The 12,407-nt window shown below is 44.7% G+C and overlaps 7 protein-coding genes across 7 annotated transcripts; 4 read left to right on the forward strand and 3 right to left on the reverse strand.

The window, feature by feature from the left end:
* Window positions 1-57: 57 nt before the first annotated feature.
* BYT42DRAFT_604746 (HotDog domain-containing protein) lies at window positions 58-1,645 on the reverse strand. The gene is made up of 5 exons (XM_051571106.1): window positions 1,543-1,645; window positions 1,385-1,469; window positions 1,084-1,320; window positions 908-1,017; window positions 58-822 (listed from the first exon to the last, which is right to left on the reverse strand). The coding sequence occupies exons 1-5, from the start codon at window positions 1,606-1,608 to the stop codon at window positions 376-378; spliced, it is 945 nt and encodes a 314-aa protein (XP_051423695.1). The 5' UTR covers window positions 1,609-1,645; the 3' UTR covers window positions 58-375.
* Window positions 1,646-1,816: 171 nt separating this feature from the next.
* Window positions 1,817-4,364, reverse strand: BYT42DRAFT_532056 (uncharacterized protein). The gene is made up of 5 exons (XM_051565427.1): window positions 4,077-4,364; window positions 3,906-4,015; window positions 3,422-3,844; window positions 3,276-3,329; window positions 1,817-3,197 (listed from the first exon to the last, which is right to left on the reverse strand). The coding sequence occupies exons 1-5, from the start codon at window positions 4,306-4,308 to the stop codon at window positions 2,004-2,006; spliced, it is 2,013 nt and encodes a 670-aa protein (XP_051423696.1). The 5' UTR covers window positions 4,309-4,364; the 3' UTR covers window positions 1,817-2,003.
* A 2,784-nt stretch (window positions 4,365-7,148) lies between these two features.
* On the forward strand, window positions 7,149-7,418 carry BYT42DRAFT_470279 (copper fist DNA binding domain-containing protein; the record flags this gene model as incomplete). Its single annotated transcript, XM_051563557.1, has 2 exons — window positions 7,149-7,193; window positions 7,284-7,418. Coding segments are annotated over 2 exons (180 nt in total), but the record flags the coding sequence as incomplete, so codon positions are not given.
* Window positions 7,152-8,847, forward strand: BYT42DRAFT_323444 (uncharacterized protein). The gene has a single exon (XM_051563022.1). It carries the CDS (start codon window positions 7,485-7,487, stop codon window positions 8,685-8,687), a length of 1,203 nt encoding a protein of 400 aa, XP_051423698.1. The 5' UTR covers window positions 7,152-7,484; the 3' UTR covers window positions 8,688-8,847.
* Window positions 8,848-9,006: 159 nt separating this feature from the next.
* BYT42DRAFT_613668 (calmodulin-like protein) lies at window positions 9,007-9,629 on the forward strand (the record flags this gene model as incomplete). Its single annotated transcript, XM_051571770.1, has 3 exons — window positions 9,007-9,209; window positions 9,308-9,420; window positions 9,523-9,629. 3 exons carry the CDS (start codon window positions 9,007-9,009, stop codon window positions 9,627-9,629), a joined length of 423 nt encoding a protein of 140 aa, XP_051423699.1.
* Window positions 9,630-10,010: 381 nt separating this feature from the next.
* BYT42DRAFT_323505 (Adenosylcobalamin biosynthesis, ATP:cob(I)alamin adenosyltransferase-like protein) lies at window positions 10,011-11,055 on the reverse strand. The gene is made up of 7 exons (XM_051563023.1): window positions 10,935-11,055; window positions 10,772-10,865; window positions 10,645-10,705; window positions 10,506-10,578; window positions 10,354-10,451; window positions 10,170-10,294; window positions 10,011-10,113 (listed from the first exon to the last, which is right to left on the reverse strand). Exons 1-7 carry the CDS (start codon window positions 10,963-10,965, stop codon window positions 10,032-10,034), a joined length of 564 nt encoding a protein of 187 aa, XP_051423700.1. The 5' UTR covers window positions 10,966-11,055; the 3' UTR covers window positions 10,011-10,031.
* A 216-nt stretch (window positions 11,056-11,271) lies between these two features.
* BYT42DRAFT_496525 (60Kd inner membrane protein-domain-containing protein) lies at window positions 11,272-12,254 on the forward strand (the record flags this gene model as incomplete). The annotated part of the gene is made up of 3 exons (XM_051564428.1): window positions 11,272-11,586; window positions 11,655-11,930; window positions 12,009-12,254. 3 exons carry the CDS (start codon window positions 11,272-11,274, stop codon window positions 12,252-12,254), a joined length of 837 nt encoding a protein of 278 aa, XP_051423701.1.
* Between the last annotated feature and the right edge of the window lie 153 nt (window positions 12,255-12,407).

Consider the following 12,407-nt stretch of genomic DNA (forward strand, 5'->3'; position numbering starts at 1 on the left):
TCGAGAATTCCCAACCCAGCAACCTGAACCTCACCTGCAAAAGTGGACGTCGCAGGAAAAAAAGGCACAACGAGTTTACTACATCAGCTTCCAAGTGGGCTGCAGTTTATTTTTGATAATCGCATGACGATGCAAGCATCCAATTCGTATGAATGGCGGGCATAAAATAAGCGCTGGGTCACCACATACTTGCGCTATACGCTTTATCAATGACTACACACGTAAGCCATCCAGCGAGCCTACACCATGAGGCTGTCAGGATGCAAAATACCATATGCTTGTAGGCCCCAACGGCCGACCACAACGTTGCTTATGAATGACCACCACTTAATTTTCACGTTTTTGTAAAATCAAGTTTATTAGATTAGTCAAAAATCACAATTTGGAGGCACGAGGCTCCTTGTAGAGTTGACAGTAACCGTTGTTGATAACAACGACATCGCGTTCTTTGACTTTGGCAGCAAAGATGACGCCGTCGGTTTTTGGATCTTGACTGTCGACCTTCCACATGTAGATTTCCACGGTTTCGCCGGGGAACACGGGAGAGGCGAAGCGGGCTTCGATGGACTTGAATCGATTGGGGTCATTGTTGGCCAGCGCCTTAAGAATAGCGTGGCCGCATGCACCATAAGTGCAGAGACCGTGCAGAATCGGCTTGGGGAATCCAACCTTGGGAGCCAGCTCCACATCCGCATGCAAGGGGTTGAAATCTCCCGATAACCGGTATAAAAGTGCCTGGTTCACCGCAGTGGCAAACGTTTCGACGGCATCAGGGTTACGCTTAGGAGGTGCATAGGTCACCGCTTTCGGTCCTTTGGGTCCCTGTCATCATCCAAGAGATTTTTTTTTCCCACGTTAGCTAATCAATATCTCCATGGCATTTTTTTCTCTATAAGTTTTGACTTACGTTCCAACCGCCGTAACCACGGACAAATGATTTCGAAACCATGCGAGTGTAATGCACGTTATCTTGAACGCCGTACAAGTCAATCGTCGTTTCAATCACCATGCCTGAACCTGGAGTTCGCCACAGAATTAACAATCAATCAAATCGATTTATGCTCGAGGTTTTCTGATACGAACCTTTGTCATAGACACCAGTGCAAGTCTTTTTGGCCGTGAAGTCACCACCTTGGAGAGGGAAAGGATTAATGACCTCAAGTGACTGTTCGCCGTGCACGATTTTGTTGGGATCGTAACGCGGCATGCCCGGCAAAGCGCCACCTGATTGTACTCGTTCTTTGAATAAGTTGACATCACCACTGTCACCCTTGAGTGTCAGCACCAAGGGGTAGGTTGGCAGAGGACCAAAGTTGGCATCTGTGACCCGTCAATATAAGAATGAATGGCGATCATGGACTGTAAAAGTTACGAGAATGCCTACCGAGTTCATAAAGATACTTGAGCTCGTCTTCCTTGACGCCCACGCCCAAAGCATAAAGCAAGAAATCGCGGCGATTGCAGCTGACCTGTTCAATACAATAAGTGTGACCTTGTCAGAGAGTGATGTTGAGATCAACCGAGAGAATGAAAATAACCCACCTTTTCCGGGGAAAATTCGTGTCCAACTGCTTTGGAAACGTCTACTTTGAATCCTTCAACAGGCATAATGCAGAAAAAAAAAATGGGACCAGGGGAAAGTCTTAAAACAAATCGATCATGCTGTTTCTGTCATGTTGGAATTTATACTCCACTTTGGCATGACTGGTCCATTGGCATTTTTGCTGACACAGCCAGATTCGCACCCTGAGTTCCGGCGGAAAATGCACCCATTTTCTCACTCCGTTGCCCAAACTGGTTTTGCAACATCAACAAGATTTGGATCAATCCTTCTGATTACTACTTTTTTTGTCACAACAGTGGCAATAGATATAAACTCTTTGTATATGTCTACCCATTTTTATGACCATCCAATTGATAAGCGTGGCACCGGGACAACGCCTCAAAACCCAAATAGGAAATCGTATGAATATATCAAGAAAAAAACAGATGGAAATGAAGGATTAATAAATAGCTAGTGGTTGGCTTGATCGACGATTGCCTGTCCAATTTGTGGGCAGGATCTTGGGTTCTCGGGACCGCGACCGAGATTGAGATTGAGATTGAGATTGAGATTGAGATTGAGAAGGGGAGCGGGACCGAGGTCTTGAAGAGGCAGAAGGATGATTGGGATGAAAGGATGCATAGGCTGCCTGCAGTTCCGCATCACCGTCATCGTCGTCGTCGTCGGTTTCCATGCCATCATCACCGTCTGATTTTGCGTGATCGCTCTGGAACAAGGAAGTCGCGACTTTCAACGCTTCCAAAGACGCTTCCGTGGCTAATGCATACTGGTCATAGATCGAGCTCGGTAAGGGGAACGGTCGCTGCGCTTGTTCCGGTGATTCTTTGATGGAAGCTAAAGGAACTTGGGGTGTGTGGATGTAATCGTGATGAACTTCATCCATGGCTTCGTACAACAGCATGTATGGGTTGGCTTGAAGTACATCGCCAATAGTACATGGATCTACTTTGGAATCCGAGATACGGTACCATTTATCCTGCGATTCCCATGCACTTTGGTCTCCGCGACATTGGCGACAAGTGCAGTGAGCCGTGGTCACACGTCGTTTGTAGGCAACGTAATGGCCGTAACTGTGGCTCCCGTAATGCACCACGACGCTCATCAGCTTGTAAGTGGCAGGCAAGGGGGCGCCCGTTCTCACGACGCTGGAAATGGGTGAATTTGCTCGCGTACTGAGGGTGCCGTTGGTACAGTAAGGGGAAACGTCGAGGTATTCCGAAAATCGAATTTGGCATGGATTTTTATAAATAGCGCCCGACGTGTGAAATGCGGACCGGGTAATATGCAGACACAAGATTTTGGGTGGTTTGGCCAGCATGGATTGTTTGGTGGACTGCCCCACCACTCGCTGGATAGGAACGGTCATCGAGTCCGTGCCTTCTTCCTCAATACGTCCTTCCGCAAGCCGTTGCTCAAGATGCCGCTTCATTTTATCCATTTGCACAATGGCCGTTAATATACTGCGTTTTTTTTCGGTCGTGGTATTGGCGCGGTGGGCTTGCACCTTGGCCATCTCCATTTCCGTACTCAATTTTCGCACCGTCGCCATCAGCGAACATCTCCGACAGGATGCATCCTTTAAATATTCCATGGACGTGAACTGCGCTAGACATTCCTCCAACGTCGTTGTATACTGGAGCGGGAAAAAAAAAAGGTTCCCGGTCGGTCAGGTATATGATCGTCGACCCCAATTTTCTTTTTTCGGGTTTACCTTATTCGGAAGATTCAATTGAATGTTGTTGAACGAAAAGTGCCGGATGGCTTCCTAGTGATGATCCGTCCTTTCATTAGTCGCCAATTCGCAATCCAAATCTAACAACCGTCATGCGCACATGCTAACTAAAGAGGATGACCCACCGTGTAACCGCACCGCATGCAGGACAGTCGACTTGCCAAAAGGCCGAGGAAAGGACTCACTGTGGACCCCGCCGACTTTTTTCGTTCCATGGGAGCTTGCCAAAATTTGCGTGATTCGCCCAACAAGCCCTTTAATCCGTCCTTGGTGGATAAACCGTGCTTGACGACCATTTGCCCTTCCATTTCCACGGCGCTGGAAATGGTCTGAAACACTTCGTGAGCATCCTGTTGTTCACGATTTACAAAACGACGATTGGACGCAATGGACGCCACCATTTCTCGAGGTCGAAAAGAAGATCGCCAACGAAGCGGTCTCGACAGCATGCGCATCGTTTTGAGCAAGGATCGGGTCACTGGCAAGCGGCCAGGACACCGGCTCACATTTTCCAAATACACATGCAAACTAGGCAAAGACGATAATGCCTTGACAAAACAGCAAGTCAATCATTTTGACTTCATGCTGGGCCAACTGCGAGTCGCTTACCTGCAACACTGAATTGAGAAAGCAGGAATTGCCGGTATTGACTAGACCCGATACAAAAGCGACCTTGTCTTCGAATTGGGCGGACAAGCATACATCGGTGATCAGAGTGCCTATGACAATGGATCAGTCAACACAGTATAATATACAGTGTTGGTCGTCAATTGACAGTACCTTCCAATTGTGCCAATCGGCTATAATCGTCGGGTATAAAGATGGCTAAAAGACGATAGATGCCGGAGGCCTCGCAAAAGATATTGAGACAGTAAATAAGGTTATAATAAAGGGCTGTCCTTCGAAGCACAGGGAGAAGAATAACGGACAGACTGAGGAGGGCCAAGGAAAACTGGACCACAGCTGTCAAATCGGCCAGTACGGCTTGAAGGTTATTCAATGTGATAAGCATATTTTTATGCAAATCGGGGCTTGAAGAAGTCGACGGCAAGGGAAGGGGTGAGAAACGGCGCAAAGAGAGAGAGGAAAAAAAAAAAAAAACTGAACTCGTCACGTCAATTTAAAACCCGTACTCTCGTAGCCAATGGATGGACTTGAAATTCTCTGCCGGCCATCATCGTATTTGCCATCACTGCCACCACTTCTTTTTATAACGCATCATCCAACCACACCCTTCTGACCTTATCGGTCAGAATGAAAGCAGAAAACATATCTCGTTTTTTGATTCATGAACAAGAGCGCTGTTTATCAAATTAAAATAAAGCCTTCCCTTTATTTCGCAAGGATATCGTTTTTTCTCCGGTCCATGAAATTTTTTATTGGCTCAATTAAAGTCATCATCTCATGGCCCTTGTTTTTTGCAGGAGCCAGTTTGAGTGAGCGGTCTTGGGTATATCATACGCAACAGAGACGCCAGAATTAAAAACGGCTTGTCCGTTAAAAATCAATGGATTAAAATGGTGTTTTTTTCAACACAACAATGTCTGGCTAACAAGCTGATTTTTGCATGAATGAAGCATCACAACTACTGTTTTTTTTATTGGTCGGTTTTTTGGCTCGATTTTTGGCGAAAAGGCTTTCTTAATAAAATCATCAGATACCACCAGCCCCGGTTACCCTCATACCAACAAGTTGTCTGGGCAAGTTACCAAAGTTGTTCCTCTATCCCAACCCCGCGACTGCTGATAAGCGTCGCCACACCCCATCCGAAGTCAAAGCCTGCTACGGCGATAGAGCGTCTTATAAGGGAGACTTGACACCGATCCACCTATTACCAATTACCAACCACATATATACAATCATTTTCCCCGTTCGGTCGCCGTTAGCGTTTTTCATTCTTCTTGCAAGTCCTTCTATTTTTTCTCTGGCAAACGACGATTTGCATTGAAATGGCACCGTGACTACACAGTGTTGTTACATTCAATCCTGTAGCAAACTTGGAGAAAAATGAAAAAAAGGATGCGACCAGCTGTAGAAAGGAACGGTTTGGGTTCATGCGCAATAAATGTTTGCTGGCCACTTGGCCTTGATAATGGAAGGCAAAATTTCATGGCTGATGGTGGAATGGACGCTGTTCCATTGGATGAAATGGCAGATGAGTTTCAAAGTATACAGATTTTTTTGCATGCTACGATGGCTAACCGTTGAAGGAGGCCTGTCCTCTCGTCAACGATATCTTTTGATCAGTTAGAAAGGTCCACCGTAATTACTAGTCTGTAAAACATGTTGAGCACTGCTTGGGATTGTTCGAGGAGGATTTGTTACTCCCATAAAAAAAAAGGAACCAGCCAAAAATCAAATGACAAGAAGATAACTTATAATCGGCTACACACATATAACGTGTAATGACTGATTCCGACGCGATGATACCATGACAAAAAACTCTGATGATGTAGCAACAAGAGGATTTTTGTCGATAATGAGGAAATACAGGTGGATAGCAAATGGTGTGCAGGTTGGAGTACCAGTTGAAAATTGGGCAGCCCGTATTATTTCTTGGCCTTGTCATTGGCTGGATTCAAAAAGTGATTTTATGATGATTTTCATTCACACCGGTGTTAAATGATTCCATTAAGGTATTTCGTTGGGATAGACTTCATAAATTTGCCCTTTACTGTATACAAATGTTTTCAAGTCACTCTTTTTTATGACTTAGTCCACGTTTCGATGAGAAGATTTCATAAAAATTGTGTCACTTGGATCAATCACTGGGTGGGTGCCATTGGTTGAGTATTCTATGTGGCGCTTCATTCCACCACTGCTGCTTATCTTTTGTGAATCTATAAAGTTACGCAAAGAGAAAAAGAGTTGCCAACAATTTGCCTATTTTGAGAATTTGAGATTCTTGAAATTTTGAGACTGGTTGGGTTGAAATGACCCTTTTTTGGAAGTATTCCAATTTTCAAACTTTTGGCGGAGATGAATGATGGGGGGTGGGGACGTGTAATTTTTTTTTGTCCTTCCGCTTGGCTTTCCTTCAATAGCATTTTCAGCGCATCAGGAAAAAAAAAACACAAGCATGTAGATAGACACAAGGAGAACGGCGAAGGTTGTTGTAGACAGATGACACGACTTTAGGACATAGTATCCCAGCGTCGGCCCTTTCTTTTATTTTTTTTTGCACCCCTGAGCATGAGGAACGAGGACTGCGACTCGGACTGTTTTCATCACACTGGTTATTTGGGTTGCTCTCTTCTCTCTCTCTCTTTTTTCCTTGGATCCAAAAGAGAAAAAAGGAGATCAATTTAACCAGCTTGCCTCTTCCCCTTCTCTCTTTCATTCTTCCTTTTTTTTCCTGCCTTTTTGTTGACCAAGCTTACCTTTTTATTTTCCTTTTCGCTTTTTTTCTCTTTTTTTTTTTCTCATTTGGGCGTGCTTGGGGGTTTTTTTTTCTTTCTTTTCTTGATATTTGTATTTTTTTCACTATTTCTTTTCTTTTTCTTCTTCTTTTTTTGTCGTAATATTTTTTTTAAAAGAAAAACTCAAATTCTGTACTGTAGTTTCTTTCTGTCTTATGGATTCTGTCTGTCATTGTATCGTCTGTTATAGTAGCAACCGTTCTTCTAGAGACTTTCAGCAGTTTGTTGGCAAGTATTATTGTTTGGACGACGCTTAGCTCATTTTTGAGCTTTCTGTCAGTCCCTTTTCTTTTCTCTCGATTCTTTACATCGCCTCAAAAACCCCAAAAAAGAGCATCCCTTTTTTTTCTATCCCATATATACATTCATATTATACATACCTATCCCTTATCGTCTCCAGTCAACTTATCAGCCCATCGAAAAATCTTAAGCCATGTTTATCAACGGTGTCAAGTATGCTTGCGCCACCTGTATCAAGGTATGTACTCCAAATAGCAACCCATCCCCCTCCCAAATCGATACGATTGGAACAGTGTGAATTGAATGCATAGATTATCTTTTTTTTTAGGGTCATCGTTCTTCGCAGTGCAACCATGGCGATCGGCCCTTGTTCGAAATTCGTAGAAAAGGACGTCCTGTGACCCAGTGCTCTTATTGCAGAGACCTGAGAAAAACCAAGCAGATCCACATCAAATGCGTGTGCAGTGAACAACAAAAGAAAGGTGAGTCGTCGGTATTTTTCTTTTGATTCTCCTTTCGGAGTTTGTTAATGAGTGAGGTTGGACTGAATCCAAGTGGCATTGAAATTCCAGCTGAAGCGTCGTCGTCATGCCATCGGTGTCCAGCAGCGACATTAGAACGATGTACGTGTCCAGAAAAAGCCAGTCTGAGACTTCGAACCAAAGAAGAGGTTCCCTGTATTCAGACATCCTCATCGCCGTCGACTTCATCTGTCTCGCCTGATCGCACGTCGCCCATTCCTTCCGTGTCATCCAGCGACTTTTACTCTTGGGCTTTAATCAATCCAACGTGTACCCCGAAACGTATCAACGATGAAAATGTGAACATGGGATACGTCTTCCAGAAACCGACGTCCACACGATTCTTGGAAGGCCGTCCCCGAAGCCCACGACGCCGTTTATCGTTGACCAAAGGCCATCGGTCTTTATCGCCTGCCCAAGTCACGTCTTTCAGTTCATCCACCCTCACCTGTCAGGTGCCCATGACCCTGGCGACGGAAGTGAACAATGATATGCTGATTGATTTACAGTCGTTGGACTATGATTTAAGTGCGTTGACAGAGGATGATGGGACGCTGGCGCATGATCCGACGATTCGGTTCGTCGAATCTCAACAATCACCGCCGAGCTCGCTGTTGCCGGAAGATGAGAATGAGCTTTCAAGATTACTCCGCAATGTTTTGAACGATAAATCTTCTGCCACTTGCACACATGTAAACACTGTCGCTTCCAAACCCGCCCCTGTCGATGCAGCTGACTTTACGCATCCGCAGCAACATCATTCGCAAACACCACCTTCGTCGCAACAACAACAACAGCAGCAGCAGCAGCAACAGCAGGCATCCCTGCCTTTTTCATCGCCACAAAAGACGCAGGTAGGGTTCTGTGGTAGTCTGAATCCTCACAACAGCTGCTGTCCTGCTGGCCCTGACAGTCAAGGTGAAACGGTGGTGATTACCATTACGCCGCTTCCTAAATTGGGCGACATGAACAAGCAACAAATGACGTCGATTTCTACAACCACAACCACAACCTTGACTCGGTTTGTTACGTGTTACTGTGGAAGCGCATGTGCTTGTCCCGGCTGTTTTGTTCATCCCGGCAACTTTTTTCTTGGCAATGATGCCCTCGACCCATATGCAGGACTGTTCCCCCAATCCACCGTCCTTTCCTCGTCTTCCAATTCATCCCTGTACAGCTCCGATGATGAAGAACGCAAATATCACCCTTGAATAGAACGTGCACCAGTTTCCACTCACACAGGAAACACAAAAACAAAAATACACACCCGCCTTGCTTTTTTACATCCCTCCTCAAAAAGAAAAAATTGTTTCGTTTTTTGTAACTTGCAAAGAAAAAAATTTACTAAAAAAGTTCTCATGCAGATGAACTGTGTTTATCAAAACCAATATATCCCCTTGACTACTTGTTTAAAAAGGACTGGACAAAGAAAAGCGGATTCTTTTTCCTTTTTCTTTCCGCCTTTTGCAAGTTGACTGATCTTTTTGATTGTCAAGATAATAACAATAACTCGAGTCACATTCTACTACTATGAAAATGGACGAGGCGCAAGAGTCCTTTCAGTTATTCGATAAAGACGGCAATGGTTACATCGATGTGAACGAGCTTGCGCTGGTCATGAATTCAATTGGTCGTCATCCGACACCGGAAGAGCTCTCTGATATGATCGCTGAAGCCGACGCGGATGGCGATAACAGAATCGATCTGTGTGAATTTTTAGCCCTGTTGACCAGGTATTTTGCATTGCCATGATGATGGATGCAGATGGATTGATCTGTTGCTATGAGGCGCATGAATTCATCCTGGTTATTCTTTTGTGAAAAAAAAAAAGACAGCCACTGTTGGACAAGACCGTCAGTTTAGAGGCGTTTGAACTGTTTGATAAGGATGGCGACGGTTACATTTCTGCTGATGAACTGCACCAGGCCATGACGACAATTCTAGGTAACGTGAGAAAAATAAAAAAACAAAGTAACCGTACGAAACGGGTACAGATCATCCTCATGCTCGTAAGGCTCAGCCTAATTCGTTTGTATCACCTTTTAGGAGACTATGTTTTGCCAAAGGAAATAGACCAAATGATGGCAGAAGCTGATATCGATGGCGACGGGAAAATCAGCTGTGAAGAATTTATGAGGATGCTCACACTGTGATCCCTTCATTTTAGATTTAGCGTACTTGCACAAAAAAGAAATCCCATTGGCAGCAATCATAGTAAATCGTCAACACAAATGAATTAAACGTTCTTGCTTGATGATAATTTGTCAACAAATCCATTGAATATGTATCATATTTCCCTCTCTGCGCGACCATCATTTCATTGTGGCACCCATCTTCTTTTTATTTTTATCTATCAGATCACAAATGCGTACATTGTATAATTTTCGTTTTCGGACAAAAGAGATGGAGCAAAGAAGGAGACACGTAAAACAAATGGTGAGGTTACAGGTGATTCTATTGTTCTGTTTTGCTTGTGTTATATGGGTTGATCACCATCTTGCAGCTTGCCAATGATAACGAGCGAAAATGGAAAGGATTGCAAATTAAGAATGTTTCTATGGTTTCTTGTAGATAATCTCGGATTTGCCTTGTCTTTTGGCCGCCAAGCGTGCGCAGTTGAACAAGAAATCGCTCAAACTATACCAACAGTGAGCTGATTTTCCAAATAAGGGGGGTGATCAGAGAGTACATACCGATTTAAGAAGATGCCAACCTCGGGGTCACAGAGACCTTCGCGAATCAAAGGTTGGACTCGTCGTTCTGCTCGACGACACACGGAGCGTGCAACGTGTAGACTCGCACTGGCCCTGCCACCGGACTAGATGCCACACAATGAGTCCAGAACCAATATTGTTGGTATCCCACCAAAAAACTTACAGGCAAGATAAATTGAGTCAGTTTAGGCAGCTCGGCATCCATTTCGTCGATCCATTGTTCTAAAGCCGTGGCATGCACATGACTGAATTTCGTTCGCTCTGTAAATAACAGTCAAATAACATACGAGGTGCGTGTGTGTGTGTCGTTCTTACCTAAACGAACCTCGTTGGAACGGTCTCGAGGCGTGGCGATATTGGATCCGACATCCTGAAGCAAACACTGGATCTGATAGGGACAAGTAACAGCGATGAGTTGCGAATATACTGAAACCGCATCATGAATGTCCCTTACTTTTTGTATCTTTTCGTAAAGATCATGCTGTTCCAATTCTTCCAGGAACTCCAGAGCCAATCTAAAACGTTGCTCTGTTGATATGTGTATCCTATTTAATATGTTGCAATATTGTTGCTTGGTTTACCCGAGATGAGAAGACAGTTCATCGGTGGTTCCTAGGGCTTCAAAGATCATGTCGTCCTTGTCACGTCGCTCTCCATTGTAGAGGCTGGAGGTGCCTTTGTGGATGCGTCATGTAGGCTGATTAAGAGATCATTTCTCTTTGTCTTTTTTTTTCTTTCATCTACCTTTGTCGCCTGTCTTGGTGTAAATCTTCATCAGTGGAGCACTGGAGGAGCGGACACAATTAAACTGAACGAGATTTGCGGGCCATCGCCTCAGTGGATCTCCGCCAATGCAGAAAGTCGAAAAAGGGCATTTCAAGGGTGTTCAAAAAGTCACAACTCAACTGCCCCACCTTAATTTTTGGTGTGTATACTTTTTGTTTTTCTTCATCTCATGCTACGCTCGACGGTTCGGCGGTGGCGACCATTAACGGCGCCCAAACATCGCTCACCGTGTGTGATTCAGACGAGTGGATCGTTACCTACTACAACAGCAATCAAACCGCCGGTATGGCTGGCCATGCCTCTGACTGGGGTGGATCCGAATACGACCGACACCTCGTTGCCTGCTGTCCTTTCAGCGAATGAAGCCATTCTCAATGGCATTCACAACAGCGGGTTGCCATGGTGGGCCACGATTGTTGCGACTACCTTTGCACTGCGATCGACATTGACGCTGCCCATTGCCGTTTATCAACAACGTAGTTTGGGCAAAATGATCGAACTGGCTCCCATGATCACGAGCTGGGGAGAAACTCTAAAAGTACACGTTGCCAAGGAATCAAAGTTTGGTACCTACGACTACAAACAATATCAATCCGAACTACAGAAACAGGTATGTATATAAAAATTGACATAACCGTTCCTGAACAAACGAAATAAATCGCGTGAACCCGGTTACAGTATCGCAAAAAAGTCAATGAAATCTATGCACAGCATGGATGTGCTCGCTGGAAACTGCTGGTGCTTCCTTGGGTGCAAATTCCCTTGTTCATATCCATGTCGCTCACGCTTCGCCATATGACCGCTTATCCTCTTCCGTGGTTTGGTCAATTGCAAGAACTGCCCACGGAAGGATTCACTCAAGGTGGTCTGCTGTGGTTCACCGATCTCACCGCCACAGACTCCACCGCCATCCTCCCTTTTCTCATCGCCGCAGGCAATCTTCTCAATGTAGAGGTAAGCCCTTTTTCAAATTTAATAACAACTGTGCCGGTTTTTTTTTTTTTTCAATTAACTGATCGTGGTCTGGGACAGTTGAATGCTTGGTTCACACGAGGGCAGCGAACAAGATCGCAAAAGATATGGACCAATGTGTTCCGATGTTTATCCGTGGCCTTCTTCCCTATTGCCGCTCAAGCACCGACGAGTCTTGGACTCTACTGGGTCACCTCCAGCTGGTACAGTGTGATCCAGAATGTGACCTTTAGAATCCCGGCCGTTCGAAAACGCCTCGGCATGCCGTTGCTGCCCAAGAAAGTCGGCCCACCTGTCACAGATTAAAAACAATGCATTTGTACATATATACTTTTTTCCCGCTATTTTATATCATCCTACATTCCACTAGACTAATTACACACATACACACACAACAACACCCACAAAGTATGATCTCTTAGAATGTGAACCTTCGGGTACAACTTTTTTTTCTTAAAA

This window comes from Radiomyces spectabilis (assembly GCF_025331425.1).
Source record: "Radiomyces spectabilis strain NRRL 2753 chromosome Unknown BYT42scaffold_6, whole genome shotgun sequence".
In the NCBI taxonomy this organism is placed as follows: domain Eukaryota; kingdom Fungi; phylum Mucoromycota; class Mucoromycetes; order Mucorales; family Radiomycetaceae; genus Radiomyces; species Radiomyces spectabilis.